The sequence below is a fragment of the Mustela erminea genome, chromosome 5, assembly GCF_009829155.1.
Source record: "Mustela erminea isolate mMusErm1 chromosome 5, mMusErm1.Pri, whole genome shotgun sequence".
Classification (NCBI taxonomy): domain Eukaryota; kingdom Metazoa; phylum Chordata; class Mammalia; order Carnivora; family Mustelidae; genus Mustela; species Mustela erminea.
Window position 1 is genome coordinate 132529798 of NC_045618.1, and position 25175 is coordinate 132554972.

At 57.7% G+C, this 25175-nt stretch overlaps 1 protein-coding gene across 2 annotated transcripts in view; it reads left to right on the top strand.

Annotated features, from left to right (window-relative positions):
• Positions 1 to 25175, top strand: part of LTBP2 (latent transforming growth factor beta binding protein 2) — a 101933-nt gene that overhangs the window by 73516 nt on the left and 3242 nt on the right. For both annotated transcript variants that reach the window (XM_032344930.1, XM_032344931.1), the window contains 23 exons: positions 442 to 461; positions 1553 to 1595; positions 2327 to 2440; positions 4595 to 4723; positions 5393 to 5521; positions 9825 to 9944; positions 14600 to 14719; positions 16042 to 16164; positions 16396 to 16521; positions 16962 to 17087; positions 17826 to 17948; positions 18050 to 18175; positions 18534 to 18656; positions 19401 to 19532; positions 19810 to 19935; positions 20470 to 20613; positions 21457 to 21648; positions 21769 to 21852; positions 22557 to 22685; positions 23000 to 23137; positions 23221 to 23388; positions 23681 to 23962; positions 24933 to 25082. In XM_032344930.1, the coding sequence (XP_032200821.1) occupies positions 442 to 461; positions 1553 to 1595; positions 2327 to 2440; positions 4595 to 4723; positions 5393 to 5521; positions 9825 to 9944; positions 14600 to 14719; positions 16042 to 16164; positions 16396 to 16521; positions 16962 to 17087; positions 17826 to 17948; positions 18050 to 18175; positions 18534 to 18656; positions 19401 to 19532; positions 19810 to 19935; positions 20470 to 20613; positions 21457 to 21648; positions 21769 to 21852; positions 22557 to 22685; positions 23000 to 23137; positions 23221 to 23388; positions 23681 to 23962; positions 24933 to 25082 (2967 nt within the window). The remainder of the gene's footprint in view (positions 1 to 441; positions 462 to 1552; positions 1596 to 2326; positions 2441 to 4594; positions 4724 to 5392; positions 5522 to 9824; positions 9945 to 14599; positions 14720 to 16041; positions 16165 to 16395; positions 16522 to 16961; positions 17088 to 17825; positions 17949 to 18049; positions 18176 to 18533; positions 18657 to 19400; positions 19533 to 19809; positions 19936 to 20469; positions 20614 to 21456; positions 21649 to 21768; positions 21853 to 22556; positions 22686 to 22999; positions 23138 to 23220; positions 23389 to 23680; positions 23963 to 24932; positions 25083 to 25175) is intronic.

The following is a 25175-nucleotide window of genomic DNA, read 5'->3' on the forward strand; positions in this document are numbered from 1 at the left end:
ACCAGGAGCAGCTCATTTCTTTCTAGAATGGTTCCCTGGAGCTATAGCCCAGGGCAAGGGGCGGAGGCTTTGCTGGGAGGCTTGAGAGGGAGGAGGTGGCAGAGCAAAGAGGAGGGTTACAGCTAGGACTGATGGGCGGACTGGCCCTGGAAGGGGTGGGACTTCTCCCTGAGGCCTTAGAGAAAGGCTGGAGATTTCCTCTCACCGATGAAGCCACCTTGTAGGCAGGCCCTCCAGACCTGGCATTTGGGGATCTTTGGTGGCCAGTCCCGGCAGGGCGGGAGGGGCAGAAGCAGGTTAAAAGATTCTGCACTCTCTCCACGGCTGACCTCTGGGGACAGAGTTCAGGACATCAGAGACTGAACAAACCCTGGCCATGGGTGGAGGGGAGAAGGCAGCCAGGCTCCTCCCTGAGCTCATGCTCTCACCTTTCCTTTTCAGGAGACTCTCAGGCTGGCCAGGTGAGTGTATCCTCCCAGCAGGGGCTGGGCAAGCATGGCAGGGAGTGGGAGAGGGTCCCCACTGACGCGGCAGGGCGCTGTCTCCCGAAAGAGGAAAGGGAGACAGATGGATTATGTGAGGGGATGCTGGAGTGGGCGGGTCCATCCAGAGACCTGGTTTTACCCTAAGGGAAGTAAGAACAGCTCTTGTACAAGTATTCTCTCGGGGGTCCCCTTCAGAAAGGAGGTAAGAACACGTCCCATTCGTCCCAGCTCTGCAGATAAGATCTAGATAGAACTGGTTCCAGATTAATTCTGGATTCCGTACTTCCGGAGCATGACTTGCTTATACCTCAAGATCTCCTGTGCGGGTGGCTTGCGAGGAAGTGGAAACGGCTGTGGATGGTCTCAAAGCACTCCACGCCCTTCCCTGTGCCCAGGATTCCCCTGTAAAGAACCGAATGTCCTCTTAGAAAAACATTCTGGAAGAGTGAACCTGCTTCTTCCCTCACCCATCTGCCAATCCCTACCCTGTCCCCTGCCCCTCCTACCTGCAGACCTGACTGTCCCCAAACATGGTTTCTCCAGGGAGCTGCTTCTCTCCCTGGGGCATCATGTGTTGTCCTCCCAAACCAGAGTCCTCTGTCCATGTCCTCACAGCCCCCAGCGTGTCCCTGACCCTCTGTCATCCTCTGCCCCTTCTCTCCTCTTGGTCACCACTACTGGCTGCGGGCTGTGGTGAGGGACACGAGGTATGGCCTAGGGTCTCAGCCTCAACACTCTTGTCCTGTGACCCTGGGGAAGCTAGTGAACCTCAAGTTTCTGTTGCTTTATCTGGGCTCATGACATTGGGACAATCGTCAAGCATTGCTGATGTGACACTGCGCAGACAACGGCTCCCTTAATCGTCACAACCTACTGTCCTAGGCTAGTTGAGCAGATTAGTTAAGACCAGGGACATAAAGGGCTGGCAACGTGCCCAGCACAGAGGAAGAACTCATTGAGAGCTAGAAGGAACGAGAAAGTGAGCAAGCAGGGGTGAGTGTGGTGGGAGAAAGCATGTCACGGTGGGGGCACCAAGGAACCAACAGTGACCTTCTCTGTCTGCACAGGTCACAACCAGCACTACTACCCAAGTACCTGCCTGGGTCCCAGGTGAGTCCCTGCCCCTAGTGGCTCCCCGAAAACAGAAGGGAGGGAAAGACACACCACAGAGTTTGTGTCATGGGCTGATACGCGGGCCTCGGATCTGATGAGGTTGTGGATGGGTGACATGTGAGTGCTGTTTTTGGGGGGCGCTCTATCCACCCAAGGTGCAGCAAGGTCCGTGAAAGACAATGAGCTGTTTTGCAAATATTTCCCCAGCCACAGCACCCTTTCTGCATTTCACGGTGCCACTTGTATAAAGGAGACCAAAGCAGAATTGCAGGCCAGCAGGTCCCCAGAGCCCTTCCCCCATGTCCCGACTTCCTCTGGGAAATGGCTCGAGCTCTGCAGACCCCAGCTTGCTGAGGGTCACTGGAGTTGGGGACAGGGCACTGCCCAGGGGCTCTGTGTCCACCGAGCTGTTTGGCTCTGAATCACTGGCCATTTCTGTCACAAACCTGTCTCGTGACCCACAAAACGGAAGCTGAGACTAGATGTGCTCGGGGTCCCATTAGAGCTCTCTGATTCTCTGACTGCATCTGGAACCGGGCTAAGTTTCAGCAGCCCAGGAGGCCGCAGGGCTGAGCTGCCCTAGACTCCACGCCTGGTTCTGCCATCGGAAGGCCAGGAGGAGGGAAGGGACCCCGCCAGTGTCTCTGGAGGGAATGCTGTCGGGGGATGGGAAGGCAGGTGGGGCCATGGCCCAGCTTCTCTCCCCTCCCCACCCCCTCCCCCTGCAGGAGATGCTGTAGAAAGACCAACGCTACCCCTTCCTGGCCAGGGGGTTCCAGACCACCAGGAAGAAGAGCACGTGACCACCACCACCGAGGGGCTGGCGGCCCTGGGCCCCTCAGGTACCTGCAGTTGCCTGGTGGGGGGCGGCCGGGCAGAGCCAGCTCCAGGGCCTCGCCCACAGAGACATGGCCTCTGGTGAACTCCCGCTCAGGCTCAGCGGCCCTGGCTTCATCTCACGGGGTCCCTCGGGAACCCAGGAGTCCCATCAGGAGCATCGGTCAAGCAGGGGAGGAGAAAGAGAAGGGAGGGCTTGGGGGCGCCTCTTCCTCCTGGGCTTTCTAGGATCTTCTGGGCCCCTCCCGGAGGAAGGGCAGTGCAAGGAGCCTCCGGGAGCCTGGCTTCCCTGGGGCATTGACCTTGAGTCTGCCGAGAGCCCTGGCAGTGGGCAGCCTCCTGCCCACAGGGACGGCCGGCTTTCGGGAAGGAAAGCGGTTCTGTTGTCAAGGTTGTTTAACTGTCTGGGGCCCGGGTTCCCCTCTCCGCCGGCCATGATGGTGAGGGCGTGCGGCGTGGGGGCAATGCCTGGCAAATCCACCTTGCTCTGGAATGTGCCCTCCTCAAAGGCTCATTGTTTGGGGACTTGGTTTGAGAGGAGCCAAGAGGGTGATGCCACAGCGGCTCCCTGTGCACGTGTGTGCTCACGTGCGTGTGCCCTCACGTGTGCGTGCCCTCATGTGTGCCCTCGCTGGGGGCTGGCTGACTTCGCAGACTCAGCTCACCTCAGGGGAGAGGGGTAGCTCTGGATTTCTTCCGGCAAAGAGAGAGTCCCTGCAGCCCGGTGGAACAGTCTAGAGAGTGCGGGGTGGAGAAGGGGGCTGGCCCTCCCAGGGCTGAACCAGGGTGTCCTGCTGTCCTTTCCCAGGCCCCCTTTCTCTCTCTGTGCTTAGTGCACTGCTCCAGGGATGGTCCTCGTCCCCCTCTGCTGGGCAGGCAAGAGGTGCTGGGTTCAGGAGCTCCCTTGAGCATTCTCTGACAAGGAAAATGGGTCTGGAGGCAGGGACCGGGCTGAGGAGCAGGAGGAAAAGCCCACAGCAGCTCTCAGCATCATGGGGGGACAGACTCCTCCCTCGCAGTCACCATCCACAGCTTAATCCTCCTTCTCCCCTGCTTTCCCCCAATCTTACCCTTCTGGGAAGATATTTAGAACCAGGCAGGGGGTCCCCACAAGGCCCCTGCGCTGATGCAAACTTGGAGCCGGCCAGGGACAGGGTACCCTTGCAAACAGACCCATTTAGCAAAGGCTGTGAGGCCCTCCTGTGGGCCAACACAGGCCTCGTCCCCTCCCTTGGGTCTCCGGAGGTACCTCATGCTGTGGGGCAGGGTGGGAGGCCCTGGGCGAGTGGGCTTACATCAGAGACCTCAGGGCAGACACAAGGCTGCCAGTGCGTCTCATGCATTTGGTCACATGTCCAGTCAGCACACTCTACGTGCCAGGCACTTTTCTGGTATTGAGTCCACAGTTCAAAAAAGCTAGCCTTTATGCTGTCTCAGTACTGAGTCTGGGCAAGTCGACAAACTATGCCTGAATTCAGCATGTCTCCCCACTTTTTACCCCATAACCACCACCCAGGGAAGCCCCTGTTTGAATTATTTCAGTGGGTTTCAAAGAGCCCCCTGTGCCTTCCCGCCCAGTCCATCGGCCTTTTGCTGCTTTTCTGAGCATGGCAAGATGCATGGTCTTTCTGAGATAGCTCCGATCGTACCCCACCTTGCAGGACCCCCTTTCTCACAGGCCTGTCTCAACATGGCTTTCAAGGCCCTGCTCAGTTGGCCCCAGCACCCCCTCTCCTTTCTCCCTCTGGCAGGTGTCCCTCAACACCTTACTTACCAGCTCTATCTGTCTGGGGGAAGGGAAGCTCTGGGGATTGTGGGCGAGAGCCATGCCCTTATTCAGGGAGAGGGCAGGCTGGGGGCCTCAGCAGGGGAGGCCCTTTGCAGGGACATGGGCCAGGGGAGCCCACTGGGTCTCAGTCAGAGGGGATACACTACTGTGAGATCCATCCTGGGACTCGGGGTCCTGGGAGGAGTGCCATGGGGTTTTACACAAGGCCATGCTAACAAGGATATGGGAGGGTCCAGCCAGGAATGGAGCGAGGCTTCTGGGGGTCCTCGGAGGCCCCTGTGCCCTGCCCTCACAGTCTCCCCATCCTACTCCACAGCCTTTGTCTGTCCTCACCCCCACCATAACCTCTGCTTTGCTCTGCCTCCCACAGGCATCGACAGATGTGCCGCCGGAGCCACCAACATCTGTGGGCCTGGCACCTGCGTGAACCTCCCAGATGGATACAGATGCATTTGCAGCCCCGGCTACCAGCTGCACCCCAGCCAGGCCTACTGCACGGGTACGCCCTGGGGCACCCTGGGCCCACTCAGGGGTGGGGGACAGAGTCGAAAGTCTAGCAGAAGGTCCCAGCGGTGCTGTGTGGTCAAAGAGTTGAAGAAGAGTACTAGCCCTGCAGACAAAAACTATCTTAACTTTGGGGGAACAAGACTCTGGGAGCACTGTCTGATGAGTCTCCAGGACTCCAAGAGAGTAGGAAGCCCCCGTTGACCAGGGCCTGGAGCCATCACCTCTGAGATCAGCAACCCCCCCCCCCCAACCCACAAGCCATCTTGTTGTCTACACAGCAGACCAAGGCCTACCCTAGTTGGAAATGTCTCCACCGATCCCCACCCCTCAAGAATTTGACACAAGAGAGAAACATCCACTGTGCCTTGAAGGAAAGGAAGTGATCAGGGGGTCACTGGGGGAGGGCGGCATGGGGCAGGAAGGAAGTGCTGGGCCACTGCCCCAGGCCCTTGGTGCCTGAGTGGGCCCTATGGGCAGCCTTTGTGACCCCAGCCTTAGAGATTTTTCATCTCCACGGCCTCCTGTCCTCCCTCATCCCCCCCCCCCCCCGCCCCGCCGACCCACAGCACCATCCCCAGTCCAGCTCCTAGCATGGGCAGGTTGATGACAGGTGCCCAAAGAAAGGTCCCCCTGACCTCCCTCCCCACCTTCCTCTGCTCAGATGACAATGAGTGTCTGAGGGACCCCTGTGCGGGAAGAGGGCGCTGCGTCAACCGAGTGGGTTCCTACTCCTGCTTCTGCTACCCTGGCTACACGCTGGCCACTTCGGGGACCACGCAGGAGTGCCAAGGTAAGCGAGCCCGCCTGCGTCCCTGGGATGGGCCCAGGACCCCATGCAGAGTGTTGAGGGGGAAGAGGGTCTGGGCATTCACAGCACCCAGCTACGGCACTGCAGTGTGTGGAGCGCAGGGGCTGTGAGAACGGAGAGTCAGGGCTCTGACCTGGACCTGAGTGGAAGCCGACCCCTATGCTGAGACCAGACCGGAAGGAGAGGTTCAAACCTGAAAGACAGCAACACTCACCAAGGCCCCAAGGAGGTGTGGCTGGAGCTTAGAGTGTGAGAGGGTCAGGGAACATGGCTGGAGATGAAAACTAAAAGTCTAGTCCCCGAATTCTGAGTGACTAGGAGCTGCTTCCATTTTGGGTCAGGAGGGTTAAGTGTGAGGACATCAGCTGGGACTCCTGGCAGACGCGGGAGCGGGAGTGCCTTTGCAAGAGGGTTCCCTGCAGCTCAGAGAGCCTGGAAGTCTTCATGATTCCCTGGGGAGGCGCAGCCCTCTGCGCAGGGCCCTCGGCAAAGTGGCTTCCAGCCCAAACCCTTGAATATCCAGCACTTGCGCCGAGATACAAAGCCTCCGCGTATGTTTTTATGACTGAGCTCACAGAGGTATGAAGCAGCGCTTTCCAAGCAGTGCCCAGAGGTTATGCACAGAGGGAAGCCTCACCCGGAGGATGGCACTGCTGTCCTTGAGGCTTGCATGGCTGGTTCCAACCGGGGCAGTCCAGCACTCCCTCACAGCTCCCTCCTGGAGATCTGGAAGCCGGATGTCCTCTCATGACCACGGCCCCCAGGTCCTAATCCCCTGAAGATCCGGTCTGCAGAGACCAAGGCCGTGCAGGTGCCCTGATGGAGAAAAGGGGAATAGAGGCGAAAACCAGCTAACTTAATCAGAGTGGGAGAATTTCACATGACCTTCACTGGCACCAAGTGTTAAGCACGTGCGAGCCAGGCTCCTTGTGAGCTCTGGGCTCCTGCAGTGAGTTGGGTGTGAGCGTGGGATCCAGGTGAGGAAGCCACTGGTTCTCTGTGGAAGGTTCAGGCGGGTTCGCTGAGGGAGCATTGGGGCTGGGGCGGGAGGGTCCCAGGCAGCATTTCGTGAGCGCTTCAGAATGCAGACACTGTCCTAAACCCTTCCTCCCATCAAGCTCATCAGCCCACCCCTGGGTGGTAGACAGCCTTACCCCATTTTATAGGTCAGTAAACCAAGGCTCAGAGTGCTGAAGTCCAAATCCCCGGGACCTCATAGCTAGCTGGAGCAGAGCTAGAAACAGAATCAAAGTCATTCTGGCCCCAAAGCGTGGTTGGCTTCCAACACGCTCCCTTCCACGCGCTGGAAAGGAAAGGAGGAAGCAGAGTATCCCCGGAAAGGAAACCATTTATTTCACCAGAGCGCAGAGTGGGAATAATGATAAATCCAGTGTGACTAGAGCGTGGGGTCTGAGGAGGAAAGGACAGGGGCCGAGCCTCTAGGTGAAGCCAGGGTGCCTGGCTGAAGTGTTCGGACACCGTCCTGCAGGCAGTAAGCGGCAGGAGAGGTCTGTAAGCAGAGGGTGGCCAGAGCACGAGCAGGCTTTCTGGGACGTGACTCAGCAGCGCAGCTCGGAACAGCGTGGGGGTTGTGAGGGGAGAGGCTGGGGACAAGGGGGCTTCTCTGGGCTTTGTTGCATGGCAGGTGTTGGAGGCCAGAGGCCCAGCCTGGGGCACCAGGCTGGGGACAAGCAGTGGCTGCTTCAGGGAGTGGGGTCACCGGGCCAGGTTGTCTCTGCTGGCCCCAGCAGCTAGGGAGGGAGCCCCAGGTAGCTGCTCTTGCCTCTCCCAGGGGGGCTCGGTTGCTACTTGCTGGGCCCCTACTCAGGATAACACCCACTTGCTAAATTCTGCCAATCTTATAAAGCAGTAGCTCATTATTTAATTATGTGTGAATAATTTCATTAACTTATATAATTAATTAATAAAAATTATAACCATTTCTGGAATTAAAATTAATATAAGTAATGGACCAATATAAATTATTTGAACATTAGATATTTTTAAAAACATTTACTTTACCAATAAGTGTGAGCATATCTTAATACATTAGGCATTGAGTTTCTTTCTTTCTTTCCTATTTTTTGCTCAGTTTTTCAGCAGTTGCTGGTTTTTCTTGTGGCACCTTGGGAGTCCCTTACACATCACAGACACTTGCCTGGATGTAGATATTCCAAGTCTCTCATTTCGCCCCCTTCCACAACCTTACCCACAGGTCCTTTTTAAAGAGAAATCCTTAATTTTCATGTGTTGAAATTAACCTTTTTGCCTTATTTCTTATACTGTTGGGGCTTGAGTTAAGAAGTCCTTTCCAAACTGTAAGCTACAAAGATATCCTTCTACACTTATTTTTCTTTTACATTTTATTTATTTATTTGGCAGAGGAAGATCACATGTAAGCAGAGAGGCAGGCAGAGAGAGAGAGGGAAGCAGGCTCCCTGCTGAGCAGAGAGCCCGATGCAGGGCTCGATCCCAGGACTCTGAGATCATGACCTGAGCTGAAGGCAGAGGTTTAACCCACTGAGCCACCCAAGCGTCTTCTTTCTGCACATTCTTCCACTGAAGTTAGAGTTTCACCTTTTACAGTCTGTTTGAATCCATCTGGAGTCCATCTTCCTATGGGCCCTAAGCTCTGTTTTCTTCCGTTCCCCTGACCATATTTCTCCAGAAAGCAAGTCTGTTTTCTCAGCCTCATCCCCCGTCCAAGTTCTTCATCGAGGGCCCACATGTGGCTCTGGCTCTGAGTTCCCTTTCCTCTCCCACTGGGACCACAGCTTCTCAGAGAGAGGACTAGTTCTTTCAGAAATGCCTAGAGAGTGATTCAGATGCAGGTTCCGGTGCTGCTGGGGCAGAGTCTCCAGTCTCGGGCCTGGGGCAGGGGGGTTACACCTTCTGCTGGGGAGTCTGCTGGGCACTGCAGTGTTACAAAGTACTGCTCAGATAAAAAACACCGTCCATAACCACATGGTTAGTTTTCCATTCACGCAACAAGCACTTTGGGGGGTTCTGAACTGGAGACATTAGGATAATGAGGGACAGTCTCAGCACTTGGGGAGAAAAAATCAAGTAAATGAACAGTTACTATAATAGCTGGGTCCTAAGGGAACCCTGGGAAAGGGCATAGGCGGTTGGCGGGGAGAGGTCAACCTCTCCTAAAAGATGAGCTGGAGAGAGCCAACCCCAGGGGCAGGAAGCCACTCAGGGCAAGAGAGTATCACACGCCCAAGCTCAGAAGCGGGTCCTGTGTGGCTGAGGCTGGGACATGGGGCCAAAGTGGGTGGAGCAGACAGGGGCCAGATCATGAAAGATCTCACATGCTAGGCCTAGGAGATCAGATTTATAGGGTGGGTTTAATGCCAGAGTAGTAATAGCTAACATTTCTTCAGTGCTTACCTCGTGACACTCAGCTAGGCCCCCCACTTGGATTATCTCATTTAATCTGCACAGGGACCCGGAGGAGAGTTTGAACCAGTGCCTGGGGAGGTGGGAGGCTAAGGTAGATTCTCCATTGATATGATGTGGGGGCAAGGAATGGGGAGTGGCCAAAGCCACCTGGAGGTGATCAGTTGAACCAGTGCTTGAAATGGGAGTAGGACTGCTGACCACTGAGGCGAAGAAAAGTACCCCACATGGGGTCGTCTGTGTGAACGAGGGCTCGGTGGCCGGACTGGTGGGGATCAGCAAACGCAGCGAGCCTGGGGCCAGGTGGCAGAGGCGTTGGGAGCCAGGCAGAAACAGCAGGAAACCCCGGTAGGGCGTAGGCAGGGGGGTGCCATGACCCAGGTCGGGCTTTTGAGCCGCTGTGGGGCACAGGGACACTGTGGGATGATGGCGTAAACCGCTTCACGGGATCTGCAGCTGCCTGAGATGCTCCTCTCTGGCTCGTAAAGTCCTAACTTCCAGAAGGCCCCTAGGAACCCCAGGAGCAGGCCTCTGGAGGATGAACGGGGGTCAGGAAGAGGATTTTATTGGCCTCAGATCATGCCATCTGACCTCAAAAGTAGCCCTTGTCTCAGAGTGAGGATACAGCTTTGAGGGTCCCCAAGGCCCCCCAAAGTAGCGTCCATGGGGAGAAAGGCCCTCAGGGGTTTACAGAGGCCTGAGGCAGATCAGTCTCAGACTTGCCCTCACCCCCACCCCCACCCCCACCCCACCCCGGTCATCCCCAGTCATGGCTGGGATGCATTTCCTGCAGGGCCTCAGCAGGCGTCCTTGTGTTCCCCAGTGATGCCCCAGTACTCCCTGCAGGGCTGGCCCAACTCACGACTTCCCTGTGTGTTCACAGACATAGACGAGTGTGAGCAGCCCGGGGTGTGCCACGGGGGACGGTGCACCAACACGGAGGGCTCGTACCACTGCCAGTGTGACCAGGGCTACATCATGGTCAGGAAGGGACACTGTCAAGGTAAGAAATGAGATCAGGGAGCACAGCCAGCGGCCCCACCACCTCTCGGTCCTTCCCAGGTGCTAGCTGCCCCCACCCCGCCTTCCAGCTTGTCTCTGCCTCGGGGACCTCGCGAGGCCTTCCATCCCCTCCGTGATGGTGTCCCATCTGCTTCCCAAAGCAGGGGAGCTCAAGCAACATTACATACGTGAGACCCCGGGAACAGCCCTCGCCTGAGCCACACCGCTCTCCTGTATGATGGAGGAGACGCTGGTCTCTCTGGGAGGAGCTTGGGGACTTGACCAGGGCCCACTTGCTAAAGCTGTTTAGGCTGTGAGCTCCTCGGGCTTGGACCCCATCCTTAGAAGACTCATGTGCAGACACCGGAGGAATGTCCTGCGTTGGATAAATGTTAGCAAATGCCAGCTGAACGAGTGAGTGAGTGAAGAATGAATGCATGAGCCCTGATCTTTGTGTTGTTTCCCAGGCCCTGCCGAAAGGCGGCCGTGACATTGCTGTGTGGGCTCCTCCCAGGCTGGCTGGAAGCTGCTACTATCCCGCCAGCTCCTGGCAGCACCGCCCCCTCCTTGCCAGGCTGGGGTGTGCGAGGCTTGCTGGAGGCCTGTGCTATATGCTAAGACTGGCTGAGACAGGAAGGAAGCGGGGTAAGGCAAGGTTCCCTCTGGAAAGAAATCCTGCCCTTGACCCAAGTTTAGGACTAGCTACCTACCAGCCTCCAGGTTTTACCTGGCCAGCACTTGGCCTGGTTTCACAGGGTCCTGGAGCTAAATACCTTGTGAAGGGAGGTGTCCCCCTTTCCAGTGACATTACCAGGAAGCCAAGTCCAGAGTCCTAGAAGGTCTTAGCAAAGGGGAGAGCCAGCTGGGAGTGGAGGACAGATGGCTCTCTTTCTGCAGCACCCCGGGGTCACCTTCTCCTCTCAATGTCTCCCTCTTGGTGCTCTCCCATTAACACCCTGGCCTGCCCCCAATCAAAGCCAAAATGTACTCTTCGTTCTCATGAGCATGATGGAGTCAGAAAGCCTGGCATTTTCCAGGAGAATGGAGAGTGAGGGAGTTTGCTTTTTGGTGGGTGTCTTCTGTGTGCCAGGAGCTAGCTGTGTGAGGACTTACAGATTACCCATAATAGATAGATTACCTCGTTTAAGCACGACAACAGGACAAACTTGACATTAGACTTCATTTTTTTTCATTAAAAAAAAAAAAAAAGTAAAACTAAAGGAGATGAACCAAGAAAATACCAGGACACTAAAAAGACCAGATTTATACTAACCAGTCCACGTTATAGGCATAGGCTCTGGTGGAGACGGGCCTGGATTGGCTCATCTTGATGCCTAAAAATGCAAACCATAAACCATCTCACAGGCCCTGGTGAGGACCAAGTAAGACAGTACGTACAAGACCTGCAGTGCCCAGGGGGTAGCATTTCTATATGAAGGCCCCATTCCTTTTCACCTCTAGACTCACCCCATGCTCCAGTCCATGCCTCTGGATGGTCCCCTTCTCACCAGGAGGAAACGTTCCCAGACGCACACAGCAGCTGGGAGGTCAGGATAGGTTGCCGGCCCGGGGAGACACTCAGGCTGCTCAAAGACAGCCTGATGTAGCCTGCAGACTTCTCCAGGTTTCCATCAGGAACCACAGACCCAGCCATCACCCCGGGAGCCTGGTCAATTTCCTCTCTCTTTCTTTTTCTCTCTCCAGCTGAGAAACCACTCTGCTGTCCGCTTCAACTCAGGTCTCTGGTGGAAGGCCCGGATGTTCTGGACAGTGGCCCATCCAAAGTCTCAGTGGCATTTCTGTCGTTCCCACGAAAAGGGGTAGACCCCGTGCAGACTACCAGGCCTTTCCTGCACCCCAACCGCATCCAAATTTCTCCAAGCTTCTGGCCCTGGAGCACCCTGTGCTCTCACAGGAGCAGGGACGGGCCCGCTTACATTTCCCCCATGCAAAGCCTAAAGCCCTGGTTACGGAAGAGCCAGGGTCTTCCCAGGGTACAGACAAGTTGGCAAGCTGGTCCCTGGGGCACCTCTTTCCCTGGGTCTCCTGGGGTCTCTTCAGCAGCCTCATAACAAGAGGGTGTGAAACTTTAGTCATGTGGTCTCATTCTTTGGTGAGCAAACATTCCAGCTGTGCCCCAGCCATGGGCTAGCGATAAGTAAGACAGATAGCTCCTGCCCCCGATGACCAAGCCATGAGAACCTACCAATATATACAGTAATTATAGACTAAAATTCAAACCCTAGTCTAATCAAAATGATCTGGCTCCCGTCCACATACAAGCAGGACAGGTAGAACAGCTCCAGGGTATCTGGTGACATTAGAATCTGTGCCCTTAACACCGGACTGTTCAGAAGTCAGAAGAATCTGCTTCATCTGGAATCTTTATCCAGCGCCTTCCAATGGGCTCGGCAGATGGCTCTGTGACGTCCACTCCCATTGGGGAGAGCCTTCCCTCTCCCACGCGCTCACAGACCTCTCCCATACAGTGATCACCAGTGGGGGTTCTGGTCTGAGGGAGGAGGCCAGCAGTGGGGGGCGCCGGGACAGACTAGGTTACGCTGCATTAACAACCCCAGCCTTCACAGCTTAGAACACAGCCAGGTTTATATCCGACCAACGCCGCATGTCCATCATGGGTCAGCTGAGGGTCATGCCCTACATTTCCAGACTCTAGAACTCGCCAGAAGGAAGAGCCAGTATCTTGAATGTGGCCAGTCTCCATAGGAAAAAGGAACCGCACTCTTCAGAGGGCTCACAATTATGCTTTGGTCCGTAAATGTCATACTTCTTGGCTCCTGAGTGGCACTAAGGCCCTGGTCCCACCCAACCATAAAGAGCCAGAGGGCACGAGCCCACCCTGGCCCAGCAGGGGGAGAGCTGGGATCCTGAGTGAACAGCATCAGTACCACGACTCCCCTCATGCCCAGCCTAAGACATTGGGTGCACCACCTCCGTGAATGTGCCCAGAACAGACAGCCTGATGCCTGCAGGAGAGATCCAAAGACCTCATTTTTCTCAGTGTGGCCTCAGAAAAGGGTCCTCCCCTCTGCCTCTTTATCTCCCTAAGCAGGGATTGCTTATCATTCCCAATGGCTTTGCCCATCTTCCTCCTGTAACTCCGCCAAGGCCCTGAGGCCATGATGCTGGCTGCTGTCTCCTGGACGGCCAAAGTCAGTGGTCCTAGATCCTTTCTTCCCCCTCCTCTATCTAATTCTCTCCATCCCTGTCTTTCCAGAAACTCTTAGAATAGGTTAGTTACCCCAGGGTCACCACAGCCCCACCAAGGGCTCTTGGCTACCCTCTTTGTAGAGATGAGCCTTATCTCAGTGTCCCTGAGATTGCTTCGGGGTTCTGGCTCTCTCCTCGCAGATACCCACCCGAATAACCACCTGCCCTGTGTATCTCTTCCTCTTCTAGACCCTCAGGGTCAGATTTTGGCCTTGAGAGGGTCCCAGTTTCCTGGGACAGAGGGCTTTGGTGTGGCCTGACTTCTGCAGATCAAACAGCCTCAAGGGAGACTCATTTTCGTTCCTCACATCAGGGCCCATGTCCTGTTCGGTAACAACAGCTGCTGGCTTTCGCCCTCTGCAGAAGGCCTGTGTTCCCACCCTTGGCCCTGCATCCTGGCTTGCTTCCATGGGTGTTGAGTGGGTCTTCCTCCCGGGCAGGAGGGCTTCCGAAGCTGCCTAAACCAGAAACTTCCTCCAGGAGAAAGACAATTAGCATTTAGGAAGAGTAAATCCTCTCAACTCCTCTGGAGGTCAATCATCTGTCGCAGACAGGGCCTGGGAGCCTCAACACGGAGCCAGAGGCCCATCACATCCTCCCACAGTCCCAACCCCGAGTTCAAGCCCTGTGTTAGACCTCCCTAACTCAGCGCGCATGCCCTGTGCCCTGAGTGATAGACTTCTGGGTAGGCCAGGTCGCGTCAGGAAGAACGTTGCCTACAGTCTCCGTCTTTCTCTCTCTGTCCTCGGTCCTCTTCCTTGTTGTCATGCTCCCCGGACTGGCTGCTCCTCTCCCTCCTCGAGTCCCCTCTTCCCCTGCTTGTCTGATGGGTGCCCAGGCTCGCCCTTTCTGACTCTCTCCTGACTCCTCACCAGACTGGGCGCTGGGTGGTTCTGAGCAGGAACAAAAGTCTCCAGCCAAGAAGCCTTGCCAGCCTCCACCCGGGACTCTGCATCAGCCGCGGAATCTGGGGTTCCTCTGAGACGGGGGGTTATCCTCGGTCCTCTCCTGGTGCAGGAAAGCCCATTCTGCCTCCGTGGCCCAGCCGGCTCTCTGTCCTGGGGCCTCCGGGACCTGCAGCACAATGCATACACAATCTCAGCTCTGCAGAGGGTGGGAGGCACCCAGGCAGACACGAAGGCTCTTCCCAGGAGCCCAGCTCACAAAGCAGAGCTCTCCCCCCGTCCCAGAGCTAGTGGTGACCCCGGCCTCTTGCCCCACCCAGGGAGTCTCCTTTCTAAAGTTCTTCTCTCTCTCTCTTCCCTGCAGGACAGTGGGTGGGAGGTGGAGCTGGGAACACTGGACGGCCCTCACTTTCTCCTAGTTTCCATCTGTCAGAGCCCGGCAACCCTCTCCCCACCTCACAGAGCCACCCACGTGCTGTGGCTCCCAGGGATGACCGAGGGAGGGGATGTTATTTTGCAGATATCGACGAATGCCGTCACCCTGGCACCTGCCCTGAAGGGAGATGCGTCAACTCCCCCGGCTCCTACACTTGCCTCGCCTGTGAGGAGGGCTACCGGGGCCAGAGCGGGAGCTGTGTAGGTGAGGGCTGCTCGCCGAGGCAGTGAGAGGGCTGTCTGGCCTTGGGACCCCTGGTGGAGCCCACACACGGGGAGGGCAAGAGACGGGCCGAGGGAAGTGGCTTGGAGGCTCCTGTCCTCCCTGACCTGGCTGGGCTCCCGGGTGACGCTGGCCGTGACATGGGTGTGCTTCAGTGACTGCTGCTCTGCCCTCTGAATCAGCTCGGGTGGGGGCCCCTTTGGCTCCTTGGCACGTCCATCTGGGAGCTATGGCCCAAGGTCCCAGGAGCTTCTGTGGCCGGATCCTGCCGGGAAGAATGAGTTGCCCAGAGTCTCAGGAAGAGGCTGAGATGATGGTGTGAGCTGGCAGCCAAGCCCTGCCGGGGCTTATGGGCAGGAGGGGCGTTCCGCTCTTCGGCAGCCCCACAGCAATGTCTGAACAGCAACACCTACCTGAACGGGGCCGGGGGGGGGGGTCTTCTCCCCCCAGGGGGCTGCTTGTCAGTTGTAGAAGGAATGTTCTTTCCCCTCAGTCCCTGCTGGAAGAAGGGCCCAGGGTTCAGAATGCCAGGAGGGACTGAATTGTGAATAGATGCTTTGAGGCTCTGGGGAGGGCAGGCAGTTCCCAGGCCCTTGAGCCTGCCGCTCAGCCACCCGGGCGCTGGTCAGACTCTCTGCATTGCCATTGCCCGCTCGCCTACTGAAGCTGCTTGTTGGGCTGGGAACATGGAATCATACCCGTTTGGTTGGCAAGCAGGAGGCCAGAAAGGTTTAGATCCACTGTAAGGTGAGTCAGGGGTCTTGGACATGTCATCCTGGGTGTCCTCAGATGGGCCAAACCAGCCTCACGGCTGGAGGCCTGGCTCCCTCTTCTAGGACATACGCAGAGTGCTCTGTGTGTTTTGTTTTTGTTTTAAGATTTTATTTATTTATTTGTCAGAGAGAGAGAGAGAGAGAGCGAGCTCAGGCAGAGAGGCAGGCAGAGGCAGAGGGAGAAGCAGGCTCCCCGCTGAGCAAGGAGCCCGATGCGGGACTCTATCCCAGGACTCTGGGATCATGACCTGAGCCAAAGGCAGCCGCTTAACCAACTGAGCCACCCAGACGTCCCACAGAGTGCTCTGTGTGACCAGACAGAGCCACATGGGCTCAGGCGGGAAGGGCACACTGGCCTGCCTAGGTGGGTGGGGCCGGGAGTAGGACCCACCTCACTGCCTTCCCAGGGTGGCCTGTGCCCCCTCTGAATGCTGATTCCCTGGCCTCATCTTTAAGATGCCCTAAGCCTGACCATGGGAACTGCATGAAGGGCAGGAGGCCGGCCCGCCATCTTGGACTTCTCTTCCACAGACGTAAATGAGTGTCTGACCCCCGGGCTCTGTGCCCATGGAAAGTGCATCAACCTGGAGGGCTCCTTTAGATGCTCTTGTGAGCAGGGCTACGAGGTCACCTCAGATGAGAAGGGCTGCCAAGGTACAGAGATGCTAAAGCACCTTCCTCTACAGGCAAACCGGCCAGCATCTCCTTCCCTCTGCACACTCCCTCCTAACCCAGCCCTGCGCCCACATCCCTAGCCTTGCCGACACAGCCACCCATCCTGCCAAGACCCATCCTCCGCCCTACCCCTGCCCGCCTGTCAGTCTCCGGCTGTCCCGCCACGTCTATCCTGCACAGCCCCACACAGAACTCCCTGGCCTGTTTCAGATGTCGATGAGTGTGCCAGCCGGGCCTCGTGCCCCACGGGCCTCTGCCTCAACACTGAGGGCTCCTTCACCTGCTCGGCCTGTGAGAGTGGCTACTGGGTGAACGAGGACGGCACAGCCTGTGAAGGTAACCCTGGGGAGGGGCAGGCAGAGGGGACGAAGAACATAGCCTTCTTAACTCCCAAAGAACATTCTGTTCGTCGCCCAGCTTTGGGCTGATGCTGAGGGTCTCCAGGCTAGACCGGAGGACCTTAGAGATGGACTTGGCCCCAAGGAGAGCATCTATTGTCATCATCCCCAAGTTTGGAGGTGATGACTGGAGGGAAAAAAAGGGAGTCACAGAGACAAGAGGGAAGCTGATGGGAGAGCCACCCCCAGAGCATTTTGGGGAGAGCAGGACGAGGGTTGCCCCACAGAAGGCCCACAGCCAGGGCCTGCCCCTCCCCAGGGGCCTGGAGAGAGGCCTACAAGCTCACAGAGGGAGGCCAGAGGTGGGGGGAATCTCCCTGTCAGGTGGGGGGAGCCCTCCCAGGCCCCCAGGGTGACTGGCTTGGCCATCTGCCGCAGACCTGGATGAGTGCGCCTTCCCGGGAGTGTGCCCCTCAGGCGTCTGCACCAACACGGCTGGCTCCTTCTCCTGCAGGGACTGTGAGGTGGGCTACCAGCCCAGCGCCCTGGGCCACACCTGTGAAGGTGAGAGCTCCCTTCCCCCGTCACCATGAGGGAGGGGAGCACGGGGCGGGGTGGGGGGGTGCGTGTTCCAGAGACTAACCCACCACCCTTAGAGAAGGGAGTGACCAGACATGGCAGGGGCTGCTTCTGGGCCAGGGGCCCCTCTGTCCACCTCGGTCAGGTGAGCTGGGGACAGCCATCCTCACCCCTCCCTCAGCAGTAACTGGAAAGACAACTGCCAGTCGGGGTCTGGGGGCTGATGAGCCACTAAGTTTGTTCCATGTCCAGCCTTCGTGGGTTCTCTGTAAGGGTGGGAGCTGGGGGTGGACTTTGGAAAACATCCGCCTGGACCAGGCAATCTGTAGGCCACCTTCAAGCGCCTAGTTTCTGTAACCTCAGGTTCTCGGCATTGGTTTCCTTCACTGAGTTCTCATTAGTCTTCCCACTGCTTCTCAGTAAAATCTGAGCTCTCAGCCATGGCGAGGGCAGCGGGTTTGGCCGCCCTAGGCCAGGGTTGCGGGCAGAGGCTGAGCGTCCCCAGGGACACCGTGTGGTTAGCCGGAGAAGCCCAGCAGAAGGCACTGTAGTCATGCTGCTCCCCAGAGGCTCCCTGGCCAGCTGTGCTGCTGCACAAGGGGCCGATGCCTGTCTGGGTCCAGACTCCCCCAGCAGGGGACAGGCCCTCTGGAGAGCTCCCCATCGGTTCCTATCCTTGGGAGGTGCTGCCATAGGCCGCCTTGCTCCCTTGTGACCCTGCAGATGTGGATGAGTGTAAAGACTCCCAGGGCAGCTGCCAGGGAGGCGAGTGCAAGAACACGGCTGGCTCCTACCAGTGCCTCTGCCCCCCGGGCTTCCAGCTGGCCAACGGCACCGCGTGTGAGGGTGAGCGGCTGTGTGTGCCCGTCGGACCCTGTGGGCGGTGGGTGTGGGAGGGGAGGTGGCAGCACACCTGGGAGACGCCACTGCCTGCCTTCTCCTTGCAGATGTGGACGAGTGTGTGGGAGAGGAGTACTGTGCACCCCGTGGCGAGTGCCTCAACAGCCACGGGTCCTTCTTCTGTCTCTGTGCACCAGGCTTCGCCAGCACAGAGGGGGGCACCAGCTGCCAGGGTGAGAAGCCAGCTTGGCCATGTCCACTCGCCAGCAGCAGGGACATACAGCGCTCCCGGGGGTGGGAGGCTGAGCGATGACAGGGAGCCAGGCGTCAGGAAGGCAGTCAGAGTCTTCCAGCAGGGCCTCTCCGCAATGTCTAGGACAGACAGGTGCCCTCTGAATCCTTTGAGTGGCACCCATCTGCCCTTCATAGGACCCCCATTCCAGGGCTCCTGCCTGCAATCTGGCCTCTGGCTTCCAGCTCAGAACTCTTCCTCAGATCTCTGAGCCCTGAGCTGCCCTCTGGCTCTCCTCCAAGCTGCTTTGGGCCGCTGGGCCATGTGGCTGGGTCTGCTGACGGAGGTCTCTGTTCTAGATGTGGATGAATGTGCAGTCACAGACCGGTGTCTAGGAGGACACTGTGTCAACACCGACGGCTCCTTCAGCTGTCTGTGTGAGGCCGGCTTCCAGCCCTCCCCAGAGAGTGGCGAGTGTGTGGGTAAGAGCTCCAGGGGGAACAGACGGGATGCTGCCCCAGGTCCGCCCACCTCCACCCCTGCCTGGTCCTCAGCTTCCCGGGACCAGGAACTGCAGCTTCCAGGAAGCAGAGCACTTTCCACAGATTAATCATCTGATGGATAATGCATTTATTGAGTCTCTGCTGACTCAGGACCTATCCAAAGATGAATGAAGATAATCATAATCCTTGTGCCAGCAGAGCACACAATCTACTTTTTAAAGCCAAACTGATTCAACAGACATTTATTAAACCCCTGCTAGGTTCAATATCTTTTGCTAGGACAAATAGACGGTTATGGACGATGTTGAAATTGAGCAAGGGAGACAGATAGGAAGACAATTTTCTGCAATACACTTCGGTGAAGGTTTTATATAGAGTATCATAAAGTACTCTGCCATAGGGAGAAGGGGGTGGGATGGCGCAGCACTGTCACAGGCAGCTAGGAGCTCAGTGCTTTCCTCCCATCCAAGTACTAACCAGGCCCGACCCTGCTTAGCGCTCAGTGCTTTCCTAAATAGCATATGGTCCTCTACCTAGACAATCATCTCTGCTGGGTCAGGAGAAATGATCCTGAACTTGATGCTTTGGAGTTGAGATGAGCACAGTAATCTGTAACAGACCAAGGACCCCGAAGGTTGTGGGACATGACCTTATAATGCCAAGGAGGTGGGGCCGGAGCAGTGACCTGTCTATTTCTGTCCCCTCTCTTGGCGCTGGGACCAGATATTGACGAGTGTGAGGACTATGGAGACTCGGTATGTGGGGCCTGGAGGTGTGAGAACAGCCCTGGCTCCTACCGCTGTGTCCTGGGCTGCCAGCCTGGCTTCCACATGGCCCCAACTGGAGACTGCATTGGTGAGTAGGAACAGGGAGGGCTGAGGACACCAATTTTTCAAGTATCCAGGTAGAAACGACTTTGTCCTGAGGACCCCGTTTTTGTAGCTGTTTGAAGTGTGCGTGTTTTCCGCACAGCAGGGCTTGTAGAGAGATTGAAGAGGAATGACGATGTTCTTGAGTGTTCTTGTCCTGTGTTTACAAGTCACTTTCCACAGACCTTGGTGTGAACAGACCAAGTAATCCCAGCAAACAGAGCAAGAGTGTGCCCTATACTCTCGTCCCCACTGTCCCACAGACATAGATGAGTGTGCCAACGACACCATGTGTGGGAACCACGGCTTCTGCGACAACACCGACGGTTCCTTCCGCTGCCTCTGTGACCAGGGCTTCGAGACTTCGTCCTCAGGCTGGGACTGTGTTGGTGAGAAGCTGGCAGGCCAGCCAGGCTCGGGGCCCGGGAAGGGAAGGCCCGTGGGTCCTTGGGCCCATCTCCACAGATCTTGGCTGTCCTGGATAGAGGCCCTAGGGCCCTCCTCCTGAAATGTTCAAGGTCACACGGCTCCATAATGGGTCCTCAGAGAGTGGGCAAGGAAGTCCACAGCGGATGCCCTGACTGGCTCGGTAGGAGAAGCGTGGCCATGTCCCACCAGCAGGGGGAGCCAGCACAGTAGTGAAGGCCACGGCCCCTGTCCAGAGGCACGTCTGGAGAATGTGCACAGAGGGAGGAACCCTTCCTCTTGGTCCCTTAGTGGCCCTTTTCTGCCACCCTTCTCCTCTCTCCTGTCTCTTGCTCTCTCATTTTTTCCTGCTAACTCCCTCCTGCTCGCCCCCTGAGACCTAGCCCGTTTCTTCTGAGAGGATGAGGGGAGGATCTGCCCGCTGGGTAGGAGGCAGAGGGCCGGGGGGGCACCGGCTGCGGCTTCTCCACCCACAAGCCTGTCCTCGTGCCTGGCAGACGTGAACGAGTGCGAGCTCATGCTGGCGGTGTGCGGGGCGGCTCTCTGTGAGAACGTGGAGGGCTCCTTCCTGTGCCTCTGTGCCAGTGACCTGGAGGAGTACGACGCTCAGGAGGGCCGCTGTCGCCTGCGGGTGGCTGGAGGTGAGTGCGCCCCATAGTTACCGCGTCATTACACATGAGCGCTCTGTGGCTTACAAAGTGGTTCCGCTGCTCCGGCTCCTGAGAGGGAGCCTGGGCCGGGCCCCGAGCCGTGTGGGCGAGGGTGCCACGTAGGACTGGAGGAGAACAGGGGAGGAGTCAGAGTATGGCAAATGTCAAGACAAGTGGATGTCTGTCCCAGGCCAGGGAATGTCCAGGAGGCTCGGGGCTGTGACAGCCCTACAGGGGCTCAGAAGAACTGATGCCAACTTAAGGTGCCAAGGACTGCAGACTGAGCCCCCAAGGGACCTCAGGGAGCCCTTGAGGCTGAGCTGAGCCTCACTCTCCCCTGCGCACCCCACCCCAGAGCTGTTGGGTGCAGCTTCTCTCCCCAGGCCAGACGAGGACTGAGCTGGCCTCCTCTGACTTGGGGAAAAGCAAGCAAGACCCGGAACAAGGCGAGGTGGGAGGGGCTGGGGTCCAGTGCGAGCTGAGGAATGGAGGGGCTGCCCGTATGGTATGCCACAGATCGGGGGAACCTCCCCGGCGGCAGGATGCTATACCAGAAAGAACACGGCTTTGGGCACCAGAGAACTGGGGTCAGGGCCACTTACAGCTGGAGGCCGTGGCAAGTCCCGTGGCTTCTCACAGTCTCAGCTGCCTCCCGTGTAAAGGCGGCTGATGATAAAATGCCGTCCAGAGCATCAAGTGAGACCATACAGGTGAAAGCATGGTGTACACTTCCTGGTGCTATATAAATGTAAAGCCTTGAAAATAAATTCAAAAGCTAGGGTGCCCCAGGGGGCCAAAGACAGACAGTAATAAAGGGCGTCTAATCTCACACAGGTCAGAGTATTCCTGAGGCCCCGCCAGGAGACCACCCCGCAGGCCCCGTCCGCATGGAATGCTACTCCGGGCAGAACGGCCAGCTGCCCTGCTCCAGCCTTCTGGGCCGGAACACCACACAGGCCGAGTGCTGCTGCACCCAGGGTGCCAGCTGGGGAGATGCCTGTGCCCTCTGCCCAGCTGAGGACTCGGGTAAGGCCCCGGAGGATTCTGAATCCTCAGTGTCAGCTCTGTAGGGTGACGCTGAAAAAAGGGGAGAGGGGAAGGGGGCAGAGCCCTTCTGTTTCTAAGCTTGGATGCCTCCCTGCACAGCTGAATTCAGTGAGATCTGCCCCAGTGGTAAAGGCTACATCCCCGTGGACGGAGCCTGGATGTTTGGACAGACCACGTACACAGGTAACCTCCCTAGAGACCCTCCTCCCCCAACCCCACTCACCTGAAGGGGCCCACCCTGGTCCTCCAGGAGGCCCCGGAGGAAGTTCTGCATGTCGCCCCAGCCTCCCGCTCACTTCCCTCGTTCCTGTCCCAAGGCTGACTGCCTGCAGATGTGCAGCTGAAAGGTCTGACCTGAGCCCCTCCTGGAGGTGTCTGAACAACCCGACCTTGGTTCCTCGGCTCCCCTGAGGCTGAACCCTCCAGAACTATGAAGCCAGGACTAAAGCAGTCACGGGGCACAGGGTTGGGGTGGGGAGTACGGAGACAGCCGCTTATCCTCCTGGCCCCACTTACAAAGACAGAAACTTCGGGGAACCCACACTCAAAGTGGGTAGTTCAGGTCTGAGCCCTTCAGTGCCCTAATCCTGAAGCTGGAGACAGAAACAGAAGTGGCTTTCCTTAAGTGCTTACTATGTGCCAAGCACTATGGAAGCACCTAACTATATTAACCTTTTAATCTTCCTAACGGCAGTAGGAGGTTAAGTCATAGCAGCCGCATTTTTTCTGGCAGGAGACTGAGGCAAGGAGAACTCAAGCAAGTTGCCCAAAGACACCTGACTAGCAGGTGGCAGCGCCAGGATTCCCACCAGCAAGTCTGGCTCTGGAGCCCCTAGTCTTACGTTCTGCTTCATGCGGCTTCTCCCCTCATCTCTGCCCTCCCACAGATGCAGATGAGTGTGTGATGTTCGGCCCCAGTCTCTGCCAGAACGGCCGGTGCCTCAACACGGTGCCTGGCTACATCTGCCTGTGCCACCCCGGCTACCACTACAATGCCCAACGCAGGCGGTGCGAGGGTGAGGACGCGCTGCCCCCCACCCCCACCCCGGGCCACTCACCCAGCCCCCCGCCGGCCAGCCCCATCCTTGCTGGGAGCCCCCTCTGCAGCAGGGGAGCTCGAGGGGTTGTCCGGGCTCGAATGTGAGCCCCTGCTGGAAAGGGATCCCCGGGGAGGGGCCTCCCAGGCGGGGCTGGAGCCGGGGAGGAGGGGGAAGCAGGGAGCTACTCTTCATTGTCAGTTACAAGAAAACCTCCTTCCCTGAAGCCCGTCTGTGGGCAAAGCTGCCTTCCTACCGCCCCACGCGTCCCCTCCACCTCTCTGCCTCCACAGATCACGACGAGTGCCAGGACATGGCCTGTGAGGACGGGGAGTGTGTGAACACTGAAGGCTCTTTCCACTGCTTCTGCAGCCCCCCCCTCACCCTGGACCTCAGCCAGCAGCGCTGCGTGAACAGCACCAGTAGCACGGGTCAGTAGGCTGGAGGGGTGGGGCGGCAGGGAGACTGGACCTGGGCCGCGAGGGCTCACGTGCCTCGGGCCCTGTGCCACCAGAGGACCTGCCTGACCACGACATCCACACGGACATCTGCTGGAAAAGAGTCACCAATTATGTGTGCAGCCAGCCCCTGCACGGGCACCGCACCACCTACACAGAATGCTGCTGCCAGGACGGCGAGGCCTGGAGCCAGCAGTGTGCCCTCTGCCCCCCCAGGAGCTCTGGTGAGAAGGGTGACCCGTGCCCACTCGGAGGCAGGGGCGCTAGGGAAGGGCCCTCACCTTGGAGGGAGGGATTTAGAAGGAGGAGAGCAATCAGTGTGGCCCTGTCTCCCATCCCTATTGCTTGGGGACAAAGCGGGGCAGGGAGTGGGGTGGGGAGAAGAGCACAGCCAGGAACTACCCGAGGGGACCAGTCCCAGCCCGTTCCCTCTCCCCAGGCAGTGAGCTGGGGAACAGCACACCAGGCCTTAGCTGCCAGGAACTTGGCAGCTTCCTCTCTCCCTCCTCCCTGCAGAGGTCTATGCTCAGCTGTGCAATGTGGCCCGGATTGAAGCCGAGCGGGAGGCGGGGGTCCACTTCCGACCAGGCTATGAGTACGGCCCTGGGCCCGAGGACCTGCACTACAGCCTCTACGGCCCTGAGGGGGCCCCCTTCTACAACTACCTGGGCCCTGAGGACACCATCCCAGAGCCAGTCTTCCCCAACACAGCCAGCCGCGCCGGGGACCACCTGCCTGTTCTTGAGTCACCCCTGCAGCCCTCGGAACTCCAGCCACACTACGTGGCCAGCCAGCCAGGTCTGTGTTGCTGCCCACGTGGGGAAGTGGTGGGCCCCACAGCTGTTTCACTTCCACCTCCTCTGGCTACTAATCACTCCAGTGGGGTGAGGCCACAGAGGAAGAAAGACCCACCAAGCCCTCTCACAGGTCCCTCAAGGGCCAACTCCAAATGCCTGGTCAGACCCTACTGAGGAACTGGGACAGGGGACACCAAAGAGGCACAAGACACCACCTCCTCCTCAAAAGCTTCCCTGAGGGCCTTGAGAGAGTGAGAGAAAGCAGGCACACTACAGTCTCTGTTTCCCCCTCCATGCCACTCACAGTGTGCAGAATGACCGGCCCTACGAGCTCACGCTGGTGGCCTGAAATGTGCATTAAGGCTTTCTAATCACTTTAAAGTCCTGCTGTGGTGACCCGCTTTTTAAGTGGCAATGACCCCAGCACACGGGACTGGGATTCTAAGAAGTCGGGCCTGGCACCTGTGCGATGGATGAAGCTGCCACAGGCACAGCCGCCGTATCAGACTAAGACCACACGGGGACTAGGGTCGGGTCTTTCTCAGGGGTTGGGAGCTGCTTAGAGAGGTTCAGGCAGATGCCTAAGTTTTGCTTTGTGTTGAGTGAGGCTAATCCCCTCTTGCTGCCAGTCTCCCCCCAAGCCCCCAACAAAAAAACTACGCAAAGATTTTAACTACCACCAACCACAACAAAACCAAAACTGTAGACGCCCCCTTGCCGGGGCCATGGCGCTGTGAAAGTAGCGCATCTCAGCCCTCCTGGAGCTGACCCGTAGAGCATGGCACGTCTCTGCCACCCCAAGCGGAGACACATACTTATTTCCTAAGGGTACAGCCTTTTGTTTCAGCAGTTTTCCATGAGGCTCCCAACCCTGACCTTGAGTTCAACAGCAGCAATCCTTCATGAGGAGCGGGAGGGCCCCAGGATCAGGTGCAAGGCCTCAGCTTCCTTCTCTGACTCCCTCCTAGCAGAGCACCAGGCCGGCTTTGAAGGGCTTCAGGCAGAGGAATGCGGCATCCTGAACGGCTGTGAGAATGGCCGCTGTGTGCGCGTGAGGGAGGGCTACACCTGTGACTGCTTTGAGGGCTTCCAGCTGGACATGGCCCACATGGCCTGCGTGGGTAAGTGGCAATCTGAGTGGCAATGAATACCCAGGGAGCAGGAGGATCCTGATGGCTCTAGGAGAGATTGGACCTGCCCTACTTCTCTGTTAG